Below are 21,802 nucleotides of genomic sequence, written 5' to 3' on the forward strand. Positions count from 1 at the left end.
AGAGCCCTATGTGGGGCTCGAACTCATGAACCGTGAGATCATGCCCTGAGCCAAAATCAAGAGTTGGACATTTAACCGACTGAGCCACCCAGGCACCCCAAAATTCTTTTTTTTAAGGCAGTCAAAGTGGATGGGCATGTGGGGATATATTGTACATTTTGTATAACTGAAAAAAATCTCATAAAAATTCTTTATGTAGGGGGTTCCTTTTTATGCACAGGGGGGTTATGTTATGTTGTTATGTTATGTTGTTATGATATGTTATGTTCAGTTATGTTGTTCCATGACACAGGACCGTTTGTTGGTCAACCTTGTAAAAAAGGCATTTGTAACTGAAAAATATTTTTGTCATTTTTTTTTTCCTGGACCTGAACAAATCAGTGAGATCAAAACAAACATACGTGATTCTCTACCTAAGAAATATTACACCCAAACTTTGTGAAATGATAACATCCGGTGCTTCCAAATATAAAATAAATAAAAGGACAGAAGCTGTGGGTTGTATGCTACTATCCGTGTAGAAAGGTATACTGTACGTCTTTATAGCATGTTTATACATATAAGCAAATACCCATATTGTTTGCTATATATGCATAGATTATGTTGGAAAGATACCAAGAAACTCAAGAATGGTTGCCTCTAGGGAGGGGAACTTGGTGGGTAGGGGGGATGGAGGAGGACAGGGCTAAGATATTTTTTTCACTTTGTTAACTGTGGACCAAACAAATGTTGTCCATAACAAAATTTCCTAAAGACCATGCTGTAGGACTATAACTTATTTCACGGTCATAGGTGACTGCGTTAATCATTCTCACATTTCACACTTCTAACCACATGGTTGAAAAGGCCCTTCGTACACTCCCCATGGGCTTGGCTATAACTCTTGCTTTGGCTAGTGGGTCTACACGCAAACTTGACATAATCAGGGGCTTGAAACTGTGCTCGTGTGTGCCCACTCTCTCCAAATCCCGCTACTGTCCTGAGTGCACACCCTTAGAGTCTTGAGGAAGGCAGCAGAGATGGCCCAGCTGAGCCGTCCTGAACAGCCACCCCCGTCCAACCCTCAGCTGACCACAGATGCGCCACTGAATCTAGCCAAGATCAACTGGGCCTAGTCCAGGCCAACAGGAACCCCCACCATGGGAAATATATCAGATGGACACCTGAGGTCTGGATGCTTCGTTACACAGCAACAGCTAACTGACACAACCATTAAAGTCAGGATTTTGATTGCGGGTGGGGGGGGGGCACAAGGCTGGAGCAGGGGGAAGGGTTTCCTCATCCTAAAAAAGGCTGGGGTGCACTCTGAAACTCACCCTTTGCAGGTCAGGGGAGAGGCAAGTCTCTTCTAGAGCTTTTCCTTCTCTGGATGTCTCTGGCTCGTTCTAATTTTGGAACCACTGTTTCAGTCCTAGGGATCCATACTTCTTCAGACCCCGCTTCCTTAGTCAATATGCCAACTTGAAAGGAGCCGAACCTTTTATCCAATTAAATTTATTGAACAAATGCCTACGTGATCATCAAATCTCGACCACTCAAAGGCTAGCTAGAGACGCACAGACACTTCTTTGGGTCTACTTTCGTGGGTCGCATTTATAGTTCCGAACCAGGAGGCAGAGTGTGTGTGTTGGGGGGAGGGGCAGTCCGGCAGATGCGGAGTCCAGTCCCGGCCCTGTGACCTCCTCCCTGTGTGACCTTGGGCAAGTCCCCGGGCCTCCCTGAGCCTCGGTTTTCTCACGGACGAGTCGGGGCGGAGAAGGTGCCTCCCCTTGGTGCCGAGCGGTCGGAAGCGGGGTGGAACAGTGCCGGGCGCGGTGCCGGGTCAGAGGTCCCCGTTAGGCATCAGCTCGTCCTTCTGCCGGTCTGTGGCACTCTGTGTGGGGTCGCTGCCGCCGCCTGGCTCCTCCTCCCGGGGGGAGCCCGGGGGCCCCGTCGGGGGCGGCAGCGGGGCGGCGGGGTGGCCGCAGCGGGCGCGCGGACAGGGCCTCCCGTCGGCGTGCGTCCGCTGGTGCCGAATGAGCGCGGAGGAGAAGCTGAAGGCCTTGCCGCAGCCGCCGCACTCGTAGGGCTTCTCGCCCGTGTGCACGATGTGGTGCTGGATCAGGTAGGAGCGGTTGCTGAAGGCCTTGCCGCACTCGGGGCACGCGTAGGGCCGCTCGCCCGTGTGCGTGCGCCGGTGCAGCGTCAGCGACGAGCCCTGGCTGAAGGCCTTGCCGCAGTCCCCGCAGCGGTAGGGCTTCTCGCCCGTGTGGATCTTCTGGTGCTCGATGAGGGACGACACGTGCCCGAAGGCCGCCCCGCACTCCGGGCACCGGTAGGGCCGCGCGCCCGTATGCACGAGGCGGTGCTGCGCCAGGTGCGAGCGGTTGCTGAAGGCGCGGCCGCAGTCGGCGCACGCGTACGGCCGCTCACCCGTGTGCACGCGGCGGTGCTGCGCCAGGTGCGACACCTGCGTGAAGGCCTTGCCGCACTGCGCGCACGCGTACGGCTTCTCGCCGGTGTGGATGCGCCGGTGCTCGGCCAGCGAGGCGCTCTGGCTGAAGGGCGCGCCGCACTCGGGGCACGCGTACGGCTTCTCGCCCGTGTGCACGCGCCGGTGCTGCGCCAGGTGCGCGAGCTGCGTGAAGGCCTTGGCGCACTGGCCGCAGGCGTACGGCCGCTCGGCCGTGTGCGTGCGCCGGTGGCGGATGAGCGCCGAGGAGAAGCGGAAGGCCTTCTGGCAGCGCGCGCACGCGTACGGCTTCTCGCCCGTGTGCACGCGCTGGTGCTCCAGCAGGGACGAGCGGTTGCGGAAGGCCTTGGCGCACTGGCCGCACGCGTACGGCCGCTCGCCCGTGTGCACGCGCCGGTGCTGCGCCAGGTGCGTGGGGCGCGCGAAGGCCTTGCCGCAGTCGGCGCAGCGGTGCGGCCGCTCGCCCGTGTGCGTGCGCCAGTGCGACGCCAGGTAGGAGCCCTGGCTGAAGGCCTTGCCGCACTCGGGGCACGCGTACGGCCGCTCGCCCGTGTGCGTGCGCCGGTGGAGCGTCAGGTGGACGCTCTGGCTGAAGGCCTTGCCGCAGTCGGCGCACGCGAACGGCCTCTCGCCGGTGTGGGTTCTCTGGTGCAGGGTGAAGGCCGAGCAGTAGCTGAAGGCCTTGCCGCAGTCCCCGCACGTCCACGGCTTCCGGGGGCCGCCCCCTCCTCGCTCCTCCTCGCCGGAGCCCGCCCTCTTCTGCTTTGGGTTCTTCCTGGGCGCGCCGCGCCTCCGGGGCCGGCCGCCGGCTTGGGGCAGGGGAGGACTCCGGCCTGTTCCCGGCACCCCGCCGAGCTCGCCCCGCTCCTGCACACCTTCCCTGGCGGGCTCTTCCCCGGGGGCCGTGGCCTCTTGCTTCAAACAGCTTTTCTGGTTCTCCTGCCGGTCCTTGAACCGACCCTCTTGTTCCCGGGTTTCCCCCACCTCGGGGCCCTGGGGGGTGGCCACGGTCGAGAGTCCTTCCATCGCTGCTTTCTGAGCCACTGCCTTGTTTTCACACCTTTGTCCCCGGATCTGAAGGAAAAGAGGAGAAAAACCAACCAGGTGGGTTGGACAAGGCTTAGTGCAGGGTCTCAGCCTCCACACTGCTGATGGTTTGTTGGGGGGCTGTTCTATGCACTGGACGGTACTTAGCAGCATCCCTGGCCTCTACCCACCGGATGCCAGTAGCACTGCCCCAAGGTATGACCACCAGAAATGTCTCTGGACATTTCCAAGTGTCCCCTGACTGAAGATCACAGACTTAACTGAAAGCAATTGTATTAAAAAAAAATTTTTTTTAAGTTTGTTTATTTTGAGAGCGCAAGCAGGAGGGGCAGAGAGAGAAAGAGAGAATCCCAAGCAGGCTCCACATGGTCAGCACAGAGCCTGACATGGGGCTTGAACTCACGAACTGTGAGATCATGACCTGAACTGAAATCAAGAGTCCGAGGCTTAACCCCCTGAGCCACCCAGGCGCCCCTGCAAACAATTTTAAAAGATCTTTGCAAAAACTTGAACCTGACAGCTCTTAAATATAGCCTTGCAACTTGGTGCTCTGGACCAAATCATGTCTCCTCCAAATTCATACATCAGAGCCCTAACTGACGTGATAATGTCTGGAGGTTGGGCCTTTGGGAGATAATGAGGTTAAATGCCCGCCTCCACCATGGGATTGGTGTCCTCATAAGAGGAAGAGACCAGAGCTCCCTCTCTCCACCATGTGGGGACAGAGTGAGGAGGAGATTATCTGCAAGCCAGGAAGACGGTTCTCACCAGAACCCAGGCCAGGCTGATGCCCTAATCCTAGACTCCCAGCCTCCAGAACTATGAGGAAATGAATTTCTGTTGAAGACACCCAGTCTGCAGTACTTTGTCATGGGTCTCTGAGCTGAGGGTTTTTTCTTTTCTGGAGAAAAATCGTACACAAAGGAACAGCTAGCTCCCAAACTCTATGCATAATATACTGCCGGTAGGAGCGTGCACTGGAAAAACCACTGGCATTTTCTAGGAAAGCTGGAGACACATGTCCCCGGTCCCCCAGTAATTACATTTTCTGGAATGTAAGCAAGAGAAACGTGCACACGTGTACCAGGAAGCCCGTCCAAGATTGTGTGTAACAGCCAAATGCTAGAAAACAGTCCAACTGTCCATTAACAAGGGAACGAACAGGGGTATATTCATACAGCGGAGTATCGCACAGCATAAACATGAGTGGCCGCCAGCTGCCCAACGGCTCAGAACCTCAAATGCAGTGTTGGCAAACAGTTAAGATGTATCAGGTAGGATGTATCAGGTAGGCTGTATCAGGTAGGATGTTATTTAGGCTGAAAAACGGGCAAACACAGCCATCTACGTTTTAGGGATTATGAACACGTGGCAAAGGTTCATTGCTACACCCTGGCCCTGGGGCCCAGCGGCACTGCCGGTGACAGACTCAGAGCTTAGGCCCCTCTGCAGGCCTAGCGACTCAAAATCTGCTTTTTATGGGAGCCCCAGGTGATTCGTGGGCATGGGAACGTCTGAGAGGTGCTGGTCTTGGCCCCTCTGACACCGACTCGGGAGTACTGTTACAGCGGTAACAACCAGCCTCCGCTGAGCACAGAGCCGTATGCCCAGCCTTCTTCTTTAAAAAAATTTTTTCTTAACGTTTATTTATTTTTGAGACAGAGAGAGACAGAGCATGAATGGGGGAGGGGAGAGAGAGAGAGGGAGACACAGAATCGGAAGCAGGCTCCAGAGAGAGAGGGAGACACAGAGAGAGGGCTCCCAGAGAGAGAGGGAGACACAGAATCGGAAGCAGGCTCCAGGCTCTGAGCCGTCGGCTCTGAGCCATCAGCCCAGAGCCCGACGCAGGGCTCGAACTCACGGACCTCGAGATTGTGACCTGAGCCGAAGTCGGCCGCCCAACCGACTGAGCCACCCAGGCGCCCCAAGCCTTCTTTAAGCTCTTGCAACGAACTAGCTCACCTGCTCCTCAGTAAAGCTCCCAGAACTGGCAAAGCTAGAGCCCACGCCTGGGCCACCTGGCTACGGGGCTTATCCTCTCCGACACCCTTGCCTGCCCCAGGCTCATACTCTCCAATATAGGCCTCCCCGCTGCTGCTCAAACATTCCAGGCATGCTCGTGACTCAGGAGCTGAGTCTGACTGGCTGTTCCATTTGCCTGGAACCTTCATCCCCTGAGGCGAGGCCTCGTGGAGAAGAGAGAATAGATCCAGAAATGAAGGAGTGAGTGATCTGGGCTGTGAGAGCAGCAGGGGCAAGGGTCCTGAGCAGGACCATGGCTGGGGCGACAGAGGAAAAGCAGAGGGGCAGGGCAGTGGGGGAGGGGTGGAGAACAACTGAGGCAGCCGGCTGGTGGGATTACGGATGGCAGTGGTGAGGGTCACATGAAGCAGGGTCTGTATGCAGCGGTGAGAACTTGGCTGGTGGGAGCCGGGCTAGGCCTGGCCCAGTTCCAGAACCGTCTCCACAGGCGGCTGTCAGGCCCAGAGAGGCCTCCACACAGGGCCGTGGTACCCACCTTGTGGTCTTCAGAGCATCAGATCCTGTGTGTGTCACTCAAGTTGTGGCCCCTGCTCTGGCCACCATGCATCAGTGGGTCCAGACCACATCTGGGAGAGAAAGAAATGGGAACCATGAAGGAAGATTCTGGGGCTGAGGCGTGTGTCACCGCAGACACATGCACAGTCATAAGTGCATGTCATAAGTGGGCAGAGCATCACACGTGCCCAAAGTCATGTGTGCTGGGTCTCCCCCACGTGCAGAAACACAGTGACCCCAAGGTTGCCCAGGGTCTCCTAAACACCTGCACAGACCTCCACACGCACAGTCATGTTCAGGCACACAGAATGGCCAGCTCCGGGATGGCAGACTCACCCATCGAAACGCTGCATTCAGCTGCACACCGAGACACACGTAGAATCACACACTTCGCACCTAGGAGAACACATTCCACATGTGCCTAAAGTTACCCATGGGCACAGGTCTCCAAATGCAGACACACAGTCAATTATGCGTGCTGCGGCCCCTGTACAGGCACAGCCGGCAGGCTCAGTCACGTGCAGACACACGGTGACATGGGGGACGTACTCACATGCAGAGTCACACGCACAGTTACATACTCACAAGAGCACAAACTGATGTAGTCACCCACATGCAAACACACAAGGGCCGGACTCACACGCACGGCTCACACCTGCCTAGGCACACGGGTACAAACACGTTGCATGAGGGGCGGACTCACACGGAGAGTCACGCACAGGTGCACGCGCACAAAATTGTGGAGTCGCGCACGGGCAAACGCAGGGACATGCGGGGCGGGACTCACATGCACAGGGACACGCACAAGGCCACACACCTGCATTGGCACAAAGTTCAGTAGTGACACACGTGCAAAGGCAAGTGCACAGGCGGGGCGGGATTCGCATACACACAGCGCTGGAGTCACGAACACACAGCGACAGAGCGACACGGACACGCGCGCGCACACCCACTCGCGGTCGCGCAAACCACGCACCAGTGTCCTCGACTCCCGGCACCGCCTTCGAAGGCCTCGGAGGTTCCCCGCGAGCTCGGTGGGTTCGGGTCAGGTTCTCCTCAGTCTCCGACCCTACCCGGCCGAGGCGGACCCCAGTAACCCCAGGTCCCACAGTGGAGCGGACGAGCAGGCCTCACAGGTGACCACCACGACCTCCGCGGGTGGGCCAGAGCGCCAGGCCCGAGCGGACTGCGCTTGCGCACCGGCACAGCTACATCCCGCGCGCCGCTTCCCGCGAACTACAACTCCCAGAAGGCACCGCGCCGCTGCGCCGGCGTCCTGGAAGAACCAGTCCCGGGCACGCCTGCGGGGTCGATGCTCAGGGGTCGGTGCGGCGTCGGTGCTCAGACCGAGCTCCGCCCGACGGGGCCGGGACTCAGGGTGGGGGGCGGAGCCAGAGATATGGGGGCGGGACTCCGCCTCTTCAGGGGAGGGGCACAGTCCGCTGGCTTAGGGGAACAAAAACCAACTGAGGATCAGAGAGGTTAAGTCACTTAACGCAGGCCGAACAGCATAGCGAGGGCGGAAGCTGGCGCTGACCACCCACAGCTCACCACGAAGTCATGGAAAGCTATTCTTTCTCTCGGGAGTTTGATCTAATTCCCCTACAAAGCAAAGAAGTCGACAACCTACCGACTGTGCAAGTGATGATAACCGCGAGCGCGTACAGCCACGCACTGGCCAGCCAGGATTGTGAAGTGCTTCCTATGTAGGAACTCTGTTAGCATTCAGAACTTACTGACCTGGGAATGCAAAGAAATGGGTGAACGTAGGGTGGGAACACTAATGGATTTCACCAAAATTGACATGCCATTGATTGTGAGACACCACATTATTTCATGGACACCGCCCCCCCCCCCCCCACCAAGGCTGCTATTACACCATCACACACTCTTTCTTCACGCTTGAAATTTTCATTTTATATGTAGACTTCAAGAGGCATTTTGTGTTTTCCCTTATCCTTCTGGAAGCTTCTGGCCTTGCCGTAGTAAGAACATGCCCAGGGTCCTTTCAAGCGGGGGACTCATGGAGCAGGGTTTCCCACCTAATCCACCGACCTGTGAGCTTGAGAATAAAGGATTGTGGTTTTGAGTCATGAAGGGTGGGCTTTTTTTTTTTTTCTGGTTTAGTTTTATATTTGAATATTTAAAAAAATACCTCTCACATATTCTTTGTAAACCATGTTGAGAGCTCATAAGTCTGCAGCATATTCTCTTAATCACTAAAAATATATTTTTTTAATCCCCTCTGCGGGGGTGGGGAGGTGGAAACAAGCAGGAATTATTCAAATACAAAAGAACCTTTCTACTGATGTATATCATGAGGAACAACATTTTATTAGGCTCATTTCATTATTTTGTGGTATAGAAAGTAGGCAGGGCACAGCAGGGAGGGCTTCATCTCTGCTCCACAATGGGACCAGGGGTGGCTCGAACAGTTGCTGGGGATGAGTCACTTGGGGCCATCCATCTGGGGCCTGGGTTTTTCTCCATGTGGTGTCTTTTGGGGCTGACCAGACACCCCCTGTGGCTAGCTTGGCCTTCTCACAGCATGGTGGACACAGAATAGTAGAAATTCTTATATGGTGGTTCAGGGCTTCAATAGGAGTAATCCAGGAGCAAGCCACTGAATGGGGGGCTATTTGTTACACAGCAGTTTAGTGGCATAGCTGACTGAGACAGAGGCAGGGCCAAGAGATGAGGCTGAAGATGTAGGGATTCAGTTTCTTGTGGGCCATACTAAGAACATTTCCTGAGAGCAGTTGGGAGTCACTGTTGTGTTTTTTCTTCTTTCAAAGCTGGAGGAGTCTGCATTTATGATAATATGTGTCCCTGCCCAGTGTGAGTGCTGGGCACCACTCATTCTAATCCTTTTGGTGGTTCTTGCCCTCGTCGCAGGTCATTGTTCCACTAAGTGCTCAAGTGGGACCCTCTGGAGGTTTTCCAACTTCTTTCTCTGTGCGGCCTATCGAGTGCTCTTTCCCATAAACTCTGGCCACATTGGTCTTCCTGGAAATTCAGTTCCATCTCTCTCTCCCTCTCTCTCTCTCTCTCTCTCTCTCTCTGTTTAGCTTATTTAATTATGTTGAGAGAGAGAGAGAGAGAGAGAGAGGCAGAGAGAGAGAATCCCAAGCAGGCTTCACACCGGCAGTGTAGAGCCCAACACGGGACTCGAACTCATGAACCATGAGATCACGACCTGAGATGAAACCAAGAGTCGGATGCTTAACCGACTGAGCCCCCCAGGCGCCCCCAGCTCAATCTCTTTAACTCAGGGTGTTTACAGGGCTCTGCCAGGATTCGTCGCCCTGGACCATGACCTGGAAACTCTCCTAAGACAGTAAATTGGGGCAATCATAGGGCTTACCTTATTCTCTTCCCATGTGCCAGGAATCACCATCCTTCATGGTCTGAGCTCCAATGGCTTAAAAACTAAGTTTTTGCCCCTTTTATGGTTGTTTTAGAGAGAGAAAATCTGCTCCCTGTTACTGCATCTTGGCCGTAGCAGAAGTCGATGCTATGTTCTTTTTTTTTTTAATAATTTTTTAATGTTTATTTTTGAGAGACAGAGAGCATGAGCGGGGGAGAGGGAGAGAGAGAGGGAGACACAGAATCCGAAGCAGGCTCCAGGCTCTGAGCTGTCAGCGCAGAGCCTGATGCGAGCCTCGAACTCACAGACCGTGAGATCATGACCTGGGCCGTAGTCGGAGGCTTAACCGACTGAGCCACCCAGGTGCCCCTACATATTTTTTAAAGCCGTTTTCTTTAGAAAGCTATATTTACCTGTTTGGGGCTGAATTGTGCCCCGCACTCCCAAGAAAAGAAAGTTGCGTGGGAGTCCAAACCCTCAATATCTCAGAAGACCTTATTTGGAGAGAGGGTCATTACAGAGGTAATTAAGTAAAAATGAGGTCATTAGGGTGGGTCCTAATGCAATATGACTGGTGTCCTTCCTGGGGGGGGGGGCAGAGTTTGACCTCACAGGCAGGCACACACATAGGGGGCAGATTGCAGGTGTCACCCATAAGGACAGGACACCTGGACAGAAACACCCGGATTAGCATGTGATTCAATCACAGGGGCTGGAGGCTGGCCAGGCCCACACGTGAAACCCAGCATTTGCAGGGGCCTCCAGGGAAAGTGGGTTAGAGTAGTGGTGTGCAGAGATCCATGTTAGCTCTCAGCATAATTGGAGAAAGCACCAATATGTCTTATTCCCAAAAAGATAAAAAAGGAAACAGGGCAAGTGTAAACCATGGTGAATCTAATCGTGTTCCTCTGTCCCCTCCGAAGACTGATCACTTGGGGGCACTGTTTCCTCACAGAAGGATCAAATCTGCTCAAACAAAGCCTTTCCCTAAAACAATACGGGACAAGATTTGGGGGGGGGGGGGCAGCCAGGTGGAGCGTGGGGAAAGCCAAGAAGTCTCTCTAGCCGGGTTGGGGTCCTATTCTATCCGCCCAGGAAATGCAGTTTTTAGGTCCCTTTCCCTAGGAAAATTCCTTCCTCACAGGCTCCTGGAGGTAAGGAATACACTGAAACAGACATGTTTTCCGGAGGGCAGTTTTGTTAGAGTGAAGAGGGGTGTGATATGTTCCTGCCCCCTCGCTGCTCTGGGTCTGGTGGGGAAGAGGGTATGTATGTAAAATTCCTAAAATTTCATGTGTTTGGTATAAGGTCCTCACTTGATATTCTGATTATCAAAGTGTCATGTGTCACAGAAATGACCGAATTTCCTTGCGAATTGCATCATAATGAACTCTCCTATCAGACTGTTACCATGTCCATTTTTGAGCCTTTTGTCACTTATAGTTACTGTTCTGATGCTCTCACAAAACATGTTTCATCTTCAAAGAGATTTACAAAAATGACTTTTAGGACAAACAGGCATTGGACATCTTCAAGATCATAAAACAAATGTGTAAAAATCTCCAGAACCAAAAAGCTGCGTTCAAACTGAACAAGAATTAGTAACATGGGGCTAAATAAACGGAGGAAGATTATAGTTTTGTGACTCTTGTTGGAAATATTGTTGGGTCTCTAATGCTTGCTCTCCCAGATTAAGGAAACTTTCTTTCAAGACATCTATGGCATACAGAAATGTGATAGAGTATTCACTGGTGAACACACAGAAGCATTTAACTTTTCTCTCCATTTGAACTCTCTGAAATTCAAAAACTCAGTGAGTATTCTTTCTTTCATGACAGTTACATGCACCCAGCAAGAATCTGCTCCTCTGGTAACAGGACACCATTAGAAATACTGGATAATTTATCACAGTTTTGACTCAAATGTCCTACTTGAGAGCCATGCATAGACTCAGATATGACCTCACAGCTCTGAGGAACTAAGGTTGGCTTTATGAAACATGGAGCCATACAGCCCATTGGAAATGTTGCCCGGATACCTTGCTTACAGAGTTCCCAGCAGTCTTACCAGGTGAGTAAAGAATGTTCTTTCCTGGCAGGTGCAGGGACCTCAGGATATCTTGGGGACCTCGTGAAGAGGCATTCCCCCATATCTATAGATATCGCAGGCATGTCTGATGGTAAGTACCTGGCTTGGCTTCTGGCCTGGAGAGGCTACTAAACATTTAATCTAGATTCCTTATAAAAAGTTCCAGGAAAGCAAAATTTAAAAGATCTATATGATCAATCACTATTCTTGCTGAGCTTATGTAAATAATTGGGCCGAGTTTGTTAAAACTGGACTTGTTCTGGGGCGCCTGGGTGGCGCAGTCGGTTAAGCATTCGACTTCAGCCAGGTCACGATCTCGCGGTCCGTGAGTTCGAGCCCCGCGTCAGGCTCTGGGCTGATGGCTCAGGGCCTGGAGTCTGTTTCCCATTCTGTGTCTCCCTCTCTCTCTGCCCCTCCCCCGTTCATGCTCTGTCTCTCTCTGTCCCAAAAATAAATAAACGTTGAAAAAAAATTAAAAAAAAAAACTGGACTTGTTCTACAAATGCATTAGTCTTGATTTGGGTATCTCTGGAAATGAGGGTTATTAGAAAAAAATTTTGTTTCAATAATGCACCTTTATGGATGTTAAGTTTTTTTTTTTTAACGTTTATTTATTTTTGAGACAGAGAGAGACAGAGCATGAACAGGGGAGGGGCAGAGAGAGAGGGAGACACAGAATCTGAAACAGGCTCCAGGCTCTGAGCTGTCACCACAGAGCCCGACGCGGGGCTCGAACTCCCAAACCGTGAGATCATGACCTGAGCCGAAGTCGGACGCTTAACCGACCAAGCCACCCAGGCGCCCCTGGATGTTGAGTTTTAGTTCTGATATTTAACCAGAAATATTTGTTGTTTGCCCAAACTAGACAACTGGAGGTAAACGTCATAAAACTCCTGTAGAAACAGTCTTTATGCCTGTTGCTCTACGGGCCATTCAAAAGGATCACCACAGACATTTGAGTTACAAACCAGAAGAACCCATCTAATTCCCACTGCCGGTCCCCACTCCATCTGAGAATGCTTCAAGCCTGACATCTAGAAGTCTTCTCACTGGCTGAGCTCAAAACTCAGACACTTGGCTTATAATTTTGCCCTAGGGGCTCCTGGGTGGCTCAGTCAGTTGAATGCCCAGCTTTGGCTCAGGTCATGATCTCACGGTTCATGAGTTCGAGCCCCGCCTCGGGCTCTGTGCTGACAGCTCAGAGCCTGGAGCCTGCTTCAGATTCTGTCTGTCTGTCTCTCTCTCTCTCTCTGCCCCTCCCCCACTCACAGTCTGTCTCTCTTTCTCTGTCTTCCTCAAAAATAAATAAAAATTAATTTTTTAAATAATTTTGCTCTAACCATTAACCTACATTTGTCTTCTTTCTATAAAAATGCCTCGGATTATTTACTAAACAAAACAGAGTCTGTATGATGGTTAACACAACCTATTATGCAATCAAAGCCTTAAATGACTCTCAAAATAACACTGTGTTATTAAACACTAAAATAACCCAAATGCATTAGACAGTTGTATAAAATAAAATGGCACTAGATGTTTTAAGTGCTGCACAGGGTGGAATTCGTGCTCTCACAGAAGCAGAATGCTGTGTACGCATTCCGGATTACTACCAAGCTATTTCTGAGTTTCTAACTTCCAAATACTCAAACTGGCACTTAACACCATCCCTCTCTTTCCTTTAATAGTTCCTTAAATCCCTGGACTAAAGAAAGATTTTTGTCAACTATCAAAGGACTCCGATTTGGGCTTCTTTTTGTTTGCTTAATTACGTTTTGCATGTCCGTCCACCTGGTGGCGATACTCCTTCACTGCGACAGCTTCCAGCCGACAGATGACCCTTTCTGTTCGGGAAAACTCCCACATGTTATCAACTCTAGATGCAGCTGCCTTAGCCTTTCCTAACTCCTCTTAAATTCTCAACTGACCCACGGGTAGGGACATCTTTACGCCCCTCCTCAGCAGGAGAAAGCTACAGAACATGAGACCTTCTGCCTTCAACATCTTAAAGATCTAAGGGTCAAAGTTGTTCAGGGGGGCAAGAGAAATGTAGCATAAATTAAATCTCCTTCCAGCTCACAGCCCTCTGATAGACACCTGAAACATGCAGTGTGACTTTCCTCGAGGAACTCACGGCTGCCTTACTTCCTTAATGCTTTTGTTTCATTAAAGACTCAAAGCAACCTTGTCTTAACAGCAGCTAGCCCCTCAAGGTCCCGAAAGCCTTGCTTCCAAATTCCTTAGAGACTGACACTATCCCTAACCCCCACCACCTTCATAGTATTTAATCGGTCACCTGTCAGAACCCCAGTGCAGCTCTTCCTGCCCACGGGGCCTGTCCCTGCGCTTTAATAAAATCCCCTTTTTGCACCAAAGACGTCTCAAGAATTCTTTCTTGGCCGTTTGTTCAAGAACCCCATCACCACAGTTCGGGAGGCCAGAGTCCCAGACCACGGTGTCGCCAGGGCTGAGCTTCCTCTGCAGTTGCTGGGTGGGAGATCTGGTGCTTCTCCCTGTGTGTGTGTCTGCCTCCAGAGTTCCCCTTTTTGTAAGGACACCAGTCACGTAGGATTAGGGGCCCGCCCTACTCCAGGGTGACCTCATCTTAACTGATCACACCTGCAGTGACCCTGCTTCCAAATAAGGTCCCATTGGGAGGTGCCGGGGGTGAGGTCTGCAGCCTAGGGATCTGAGGGTGGGAGGCAAATTCAACCTAGAACCTAAACACAAAGCTGTGAGGCACGTTGTTTGCTGGGGCGAGTGATGCCGTGGAGGGAGCCGGTACAGGGTTTCCAGCGCTGGGTCCGAGGGCTGGGGAGAAGGGGTGGGAATTCAGTATAGGAGGAGAGGGGGTTGTGTGGACAGCTCTGAGCGGTGGGCAGGCAGGGGGCTGCACGCGGGTGGAAGCCTCGCCAGGTGCTTGCGTCTATCACCTTCTGGTCGCTTCTTTCCAGTGAGTAGTGAAACATGATCACCTGTCCAGAGCGAGGATGGCAAGAAGGCTGCACAGAGGGCAGGCTGTTCATCAGGGAGGGCGGCAGTCCGAGGGCGGGGTCACCCGTAGCTTCTGGGGGTTGCTGGCCATCTTGGGCTTTTCTTGGCTTATAGGTGCACCCCCAGGACCCCCACTTCATCTGCATATAAGCTTCTCCCTGTGTGGTGTCTGCATCCAAATTTCCCCCTTTTTAAGGGCATCATTAGTGCTTGAAGTTCCCTCCAACGCTCTTGACTTAATTTGATAATCTGCAAAGACCCTACTTCTAAAGAAGGTCACCTTCACAGGGGCTGGGAGTTAGGATTTCATCACCTCTCTTTCGGGGGATGGACACCATTGAACCCACAGCGGCAAGGAAGGGGTCTGCACAGCCACCTTCAGCCGCGTGAACGAGAGCACAGAGAAGGCAGGGAGCTGTTTGGAAGCAAGGGTGGACTCTTTCAAGACAAGAGAGTGGAGGTTTGCAGGGATAGGGCCCTAGGCTGTGCATGAGGAATTGGGATCACGTCGTAGGGAGGGGAGCTCAGAACGAGAGGCTGAGGTAGTTTACAGGACAAGGTCACTGGAAGACCTTGACAAGGTCAAGACTCAGGAAGACTCAAGGTATTGGAGGCATCCCTGTCCTTAGGGTGATTTTCCTTCAGTCTTAAACAATGACAATTACTTGATAATGGCATGTGTGTGCAGGTTGCACACTGTACAACTTCTCCAACCTGGGTATCAGAACAATATTGCACTGTTGTTCCTTGTTCCATGCTGTCTTTCACGTGGTGCTGACTGGAAGTTTTTAACAGCCACCACGGGTGACCCAGCTCGCAGAGATGTGACATCCGGGAAGGGATGTAGAGAGACCCAGTGTTGAGACTGTGAACCACAGGAGTGGGTAGTTCATGTGCTATCGGACAGATGTATTTCTGTGCATCCCTCACATTTAAAATATCCAAAGGACCATTGATTTGCTCTTGTCATTAAGTTTCCCACAGCAATATTCAGTGTCCGTCTGATGCTCTATAGAAACATCGGCTGTGTCTCGTCCAGTCCTGCGGATGTTAACGCGTTCCCAGACTCAAAGCCACCACATCCATAGTCAGGATGCGGGCCGTCTCTGGCGTCCCAAACCCTCCCTCATTCCCTACCCCCCACCCAGAGTCACCTCCTCCCTCTGCCACCAGTCTGGTTCCCAAGCCTGCAGTTTTGTTCTGCAGAAAATAATGAGGACGCAGTGTCACCAGGGCGAGGCGGGGGGGGGGGGGGGCGGGCCTGATTGTCATGGGGACCTGCAGTGGGGAGCCTGCTGGCATCAGAAAATGGAATTTGGGATTTGAGAAAAGGAAGCCACGCAGCGATTTCCTGGAGCTCATGTCGGGGATCCCTAACTCTTCACTGGAGGTCAGAGGTGGAGGGTATGGGGTGAGGTCCCTGGCAGACGTCCCCACGGGGTCCCCGCTCACTGATTCTCAGGGTGGCCACTGTTGCTGAGACCCCACAGACCCAGCTGTCTTTATATCCGTGATGTCCTTGCGCTGGTGTGCAAGGCAGGGCTGAGGAACTGCCAGTGTCCGTGGGTGGGATTTCCACCTTCGCCGTCACCCCCTCCAGCTGCTGTCGCCCCTCATCTGGACAGCCACAGACCCTCCTGCCTTGCCTCCTGCCCCTCCCCTCCCCCTTCTCCCCTCCAGGCCCATTACAGTCTCTGCTAAAGAAACCGCGGAAGAAACACTGACGAGTGAATCACTTAAGGCACTCTCCCAATTAAAGCCCCCCAGTGGCTTCCCTCCTCCCTCAGAATGAAGCCCCCCATTTTTCTATGGCCTGCTTGGCCCTGCTGAGATCCTTGAGGCCCTAGTGATTTTATCTCCCCCTTGGTCACTAGGCTGCAGCCACCCTGGCCTCTGTTCGCCCCTCCAGAGAACCGACCCCAGGATCTTTGTACCTGCTGTTCCTTCTATCCCTCCTGGTCCAGGTCTTTGTGCAGCTCCACCCTGCCTCCATTGAGGGCTCAGCTCAGAGGTCACCTCCTCAGGGAAGCCACCCCCCCATCCCCAGAGACCCACGACGCACCTCCCCTGCCTTACATGACGCTGATGCTTCCTTTATTCCCACACTTGTTTACGGCTTCTCCTACCATTGGAATGGGAGCTCCTTGGGGTGTGGTGGCAAGAACCACCACTTGGTCTTCCACTGGCACCAGGGTTGCCTCTGGGAATGTTAAAGTCCAAAGAACAAAAATAACAATGATAAGTGATTTTTTTGTTAAAGCAAACAAACGAACAATAAAATATTCTGTTTGTGTTGCAACTTTTATCAGGGAATAGGGATCACGCGGCCTGGGGAAGAGAGAGTCAGAGATGTGAGGCTGGGAGAGGGTGTGTGTGGCTTTTTTATTCATCTACGTGGATACTTAAATCACCTGGAACCCTGGGGGAAGTGGTGTTGGTGAGGGTGACCGCCCACATCCAGACCGACCAAGATAGAGGGGTTTTGTGACTATGTCTGTTCCCAGTATAGTTTTAATTTTCTGCATTTTTGATGCCTTTTCACTTGGGGACTGTCCCTCCCAGGGCCAGCCTGTTCCCGGAGGTAATGAACAACTGGCAGAAAATTTGCGTGCACACCAGAGCCCACGCCCCAGCCACCTGCTCTCAGGGTGGTCGTCTGTCCACAGTCTTTTGGCTATCTCGTTCATCACATCTGTCATTTTGTAATTGTAGCTGTCACTTGGGTCACCTTTACTGCTTTTCTGGGGTGAATTTTTCACATACTCATCCTTAAGAACACTTGTATGGTTTCTGGATTGACGCTATTGTCGACCTTCTCGTGCATGTCACAGCGCTCCCGTCCACGCGTTACCATTAAACACGCACGTAGGGGTGGAAGTGCTTCGTCGTAGGGCCTGCCAAAGTCCCTGCTACAGACGACCACTTTGCATTCCCAGCGATAGTGAAAGAACATTGCAGAACTATTCCAAACTTGGCTGCAAGCCCCATGTTGATGCTCACTGTCTACAAGGGTCAGGCCTTCGTTTCTCTTAATTTTTCTTATGCATTTTCCTGACTGTTAACAAATTTGTGGGTTTTTTCATATTATGGAATGGCCATTCAGCACCCCTTTCTGATGTGACAGTTTCAATTTCTTCCCCAATATTTTCTGCTGACGTTCCCCCAGCCTCCTCTCTCATTGCTTTATCTATCGGAGTTACCTCTGCTTCCACCTCCTCGACTGTTTCAGATTCCACCTGCAAGCGAGGTCATGCAAATTTTTTCTGGAAAGCTTTGCCTTTGATTCTTGGTGTTCAACACACCAGCAAAACAACTACTTTCCAAAGAAAGGGGTCTTGAAAATCGGTGATAGACTCCAATTCCCTCATTGTCTTTGGACAGACTGAAGCCCAAAGGATAACAATGTGCTGTCTCAAAGTCATGTGTCTCAAGGTCACAAGCAAGCTGACCAGCCGTCCTGGGCTGCCCAGCACTAGGGAGTTTCTGGGACACCAGATGTTCAGTCCTAAAGTCAGGACAGTCTAGGGGAAGCTGGGATGAGTTGGTCACCCTACAGGCCAGAGAGGCTGCTTCGTGATCACAGAACAGCCTTGGCTGAGGTCCACATGCTGTGAAATTGCGACGTCCCACAGGAGAACACCAGGGCCCAGCTGTGGGCACCAAGCCCGTCATCACTGTGGCCTTCTTGCTCCACACCTGTGAGCCCTTCCTGGGCCATGACCACTGGGATTCCCCAACCACCTCACACACGGAGAGTGTGACTCTCAGGAAGGCCCCAGAGCCGGTCCGTGTGGAACAACCTCCACACACCCAGACGGTGAGCCTCCATCTGCAGTCACCTACCCGCACTCAGGAGTGCAGATCCTGCAGGGAGGGAGGGGTCTCCTCACACCAAACTTCCTCTCAGGGCTCTGGGAGACCCAGAAAGTTTGTCTTCCAACATCCCAGTCCCACCTTTGCTAACAAGCATGGATTCCCAGGTGGTGCCCGGGAACCTCCAGAGACTGCAGGGGGAAGGGGCTTCCAATTACTCACCTCTCTGCTGCTTCAGTTCTTCCCCAGCCCTGCTCCATCTGTCCCCATGGGGCTTTCTTGAGACTGTGTGGGAGACTGAAGAAAGAGACAGAAATGGAGGGAGAGGAGATGTCCTTATTCTCAGGGATACCGGTTGGGAATGTGCTAGGAACCAACATGTTGTACATGGGCTCCTTGGAATTGCTTTCTTGTTCTCCCCTAAGTTTGAGAGCAGCCTGTTTCCTATTTGTGTGCAGTCTCTTCATGGAAGGAAGGGGTGAAGTTCCTGGATTAGACTCTGCTGTTACCAGGTGTGTGGCTGGGTATGGGGGAAAGTGTGGGAAGAGGATGCTTAGCCTGATACAGCTTTATCTATCTGTCCATCCTTCCATCCTTCCATCCATCCATCCAACCATCCATCCATCCACATCCATCCATCCATCCATCCATCCACAATTCCATCCTTCCTTCAATACATCCATCCATCCATCCACATCCATCCATCTTTCTATCCATCCACCCATCCTTCCTTCCTTCCATCCATCCATCCATCCATCCATCCATCCATGCTTCTATCCATCCATCCATCCATCCATCCATGCTTCCATCCATCCATCCATCCATCCATCCATCCATCCATCCATCCTTCTATCCATCCATCCATCCACAATTTCATCCTTCCATCCATCCATTTATCCATCCACATCCATCCATCCATCCACATCCATCCACATCCATCCATTCATCAATCCTTCTATCCATCCATCCATCCATCCACCTTCCATCCATTCACCCATCCATCCATCCATCCATCCTTCTATCCTTCTATCCATCCATCCTTCCATCCAACCATCTGTCTACCTGTCCATCCTTTCATCTTTCCACCCTCCCATTTACCCTTTCCTTCCTTCCTTCCTTCCTTCCTTCCTCCCTCCCTCCCTCCCTCCCTCCCTCCCTCCCTTCTTTCCTCTCTTCCATCCTTCCTTCCATCCTTTCATCCATCCATCCTTCCATATGTCTATCCATCCTTCAGTCTGTCCACCCATCCTTCATCTGTCCATCTGTCTATCCATCCATCTACCCACCCTTCCATATACTCCTTCCCTCCTTCCTTCCACACTTCCATTTACTCACCCACACATCTGTCCATCAATCCATCCTTCCTTCCATCAATCCACAATTCCATCCATCCATCCACACTTTAATCCATCCATCCATCCATCCATCCATCCACCTTCCATCCATCCTTCCATCCATCCACCTTCCATCCTTCCATCTATCCTTCCATCCATCCACCTTCCATCAATCCGCACTTGCATCCAGCCATCCGTCCATCTGTCCATCCATCCTTCCTCCATCCATCCATCCATCCATCCATCCTTCTATCCATCCATCCATCCATCCATCCACAATTCCATCCGTCCATCCATCCATCCACATCCATCCATTCTTCCATCCATCCATCCTTCTATCCTTCCATTCACCCATCCTTCCATCCATAAACCCATCCTTCCATCCATACACCCATCCATCCATCCTTCCATCCATCCATCCATCCATCCGTCCACATCCATCCGTCCATCCATCCATCCACAATTCCATCCTTCCTTCCTTCTATCCATCCATCCATCTATCCACACCATCCATTCATCCATCCATCCTTCTATCTATCAACCCATCCTTCCTTCCATCCATCCATCCATCCATCCATCCTTCCATCCATCCACCCATCCTTCCATCCATCCATCCATCTATCCATCCACATCCATCCAACCATCCTTTCATCCATCCATCCGTCCATCCATCCATCCATCCTTCCTTCCATCCATCCATCTATCCACCCACATCCATCCATCCATCAATCCTTCTATCCATCCATCCATCCATCCTTCTATCCTTCTTTCCATACATCCTTCCATCCAACTATCTGTCTACCTGTCCATCCTTTCATCTTTCCACCCTCCCATTTACCCTTTCTTTCCTTCCTTCCTTCCTTCCTTCCTTCCTTCCTTCCTTCCTTCTTTCCTCTCTTCCACCCTTCCTTCCATTCTTTCATCCATCCATCCTTCCATATGTCTATCCATCCTTCAGTCTGTCCACCCATCCTTCATCTGTCCATCTGTCTGTCCATCCATCTACCCACAGTTCCATATACTCTTTCCCTCCTTCCTTCCACCTTTCCATTTACTCACCCACACATCTGTCCATCAATCCATCCTTCCTTCCATCCATCTACCTTCCATCCTTCCATCCATCCATTCATCCATCCATCCATCCATCCATCCTTCCATCAATCCACACTTCCATCCTTCCAGCCATACTTCCATCCATCCATCCGCCCATCCATCCCTCCTTCTATCCATCTATCCATCCACCTATCCATCCTTCCATCCATCCATCCACATCCATCTATCCATCCACACTTCCACCCATCCACACTTCTATCCTTCCTTCTATCCATCCACCCATCCATCCATCCATCCAAGCATCTATGCATCCATCCAACCACCCACCCATCCATCCATCCATCCATCTATCCATCCACATCCATCCGTCTACACATCCATCCTTCATCCATCCATCCATCCATCTATCCAACCATCCATCCATCCATCTATCCATCCATCCATCCTTCTATCCATCCATCCATCCATCCACCCATCCATCCATCCTTCTATCCTTCCATCCATTCTTCCATCCTTCCATCCATCCATCCATCCATCCATCCATCCACAATTCCATCCTTCCATCCATCCATCCATCTATCCATCCATCCATCCATCCACATCCATCCATTCATCAATCCTTCTATCCATCCATCCATCCATCCATCCTTCTATCCATCCATCCATCCACAATTCCATCTGTCCATCCATCCATCCACATCCATCCATTCTTCCATCCATCCATCCTTCTATCCTTCCATCCTTCCATTCACCCATCCTTCCATCCATAAACCCATCCTTCCATCCATCCATCCACCCGTCCACATCCATCCATCCATCCATTCATCCACAATTCCATCCTTCCTTCTTCTATCCATCCATCCATCCACATCCATCCATCCATCCATCCACATTTCCATCCATCTATCCATCCATCTGTCCATCCATCCATCCTTCCATCCATCCATCCACCCACCCATCCTTCCACCCACCCATCCATCCATCCATCCACACTTCCACCCACCCACACTTCCATCCTTCCATCCATCCATCCTTCATCCATCCATCCATCCACCCATCCATACATCCATTCTTCTATCCACCCATCCATCTACCCATCCACCCATACTTCCATCCATC

At 51.8% G+C, this 21,802-nt stretch overlaps 1 protein-coding gene across 2 annotated transcripts; it reads right to left on the reverse strand.

Annotated features, from left to right (window-relative positions):
- Positions 1-1,478: 1,478 nt before the first annotated feature.
- Positions 1,479-7,205, reverse strand: ZNF835 (zinc finger protein 835). Of its 2 annotated transcripts, XM_030297807.1 has the most exons (4): positions 7,014-7,205; positions 6,374-6,433; positions 6,018-6,108; positions 1,479-3,526 (listed from the first exon to the last, which is right to left on the reverse strand). In XM_030297807.1, the coding sequence occupies exon 4, from the start codon at positions 3,476-3,478 to the stop codon at positions 1,823-1,825; it is 1,656 nt and encodes a 551-aa protein (XP_030153667.1). In that variant the 5' UTR covers positions 3,479-3,526; positions 6,018-6,108; positions 6,374-6,433; positions 7,014-7,205; the 3' UTR covers positions 1,479-1,822. The 2 variants fall into 2 exon arrangements, with proteins under 2 accessions (XP_030153667.1, XP_030153666.1); XM_030297806.1 differs by lacking the exon at positions 6,374-6,433.
- Between the last annotated feature and the right edge of the window lie 14,597 nt (positions 7,206-21,802).

This window comes from Lynx canadensis, chromosome E2 (assembly GCF_007474595.2).
Source record: "Lynx canadensis isolate LIC74 chromosome E2, mLynCan4.pri.v2, whole genome shotgun sequence".
Classification (NCBI taxonomy): Eukaryota; Metazoa; Chordata; class Mammalia; order Carnivora; family Felidae; genus Lynx; species Lynx canadensis.

Excerpts from the sequence above, each read along its gene's own strand:
- ZNF835 (XM_030297806.1), bottom strand. The coding sequence starts at position 3,478 with ATGGAAGGACTCTCGACCGTGGCCACCCCCCAGGGCCCCGAGGTGGGG.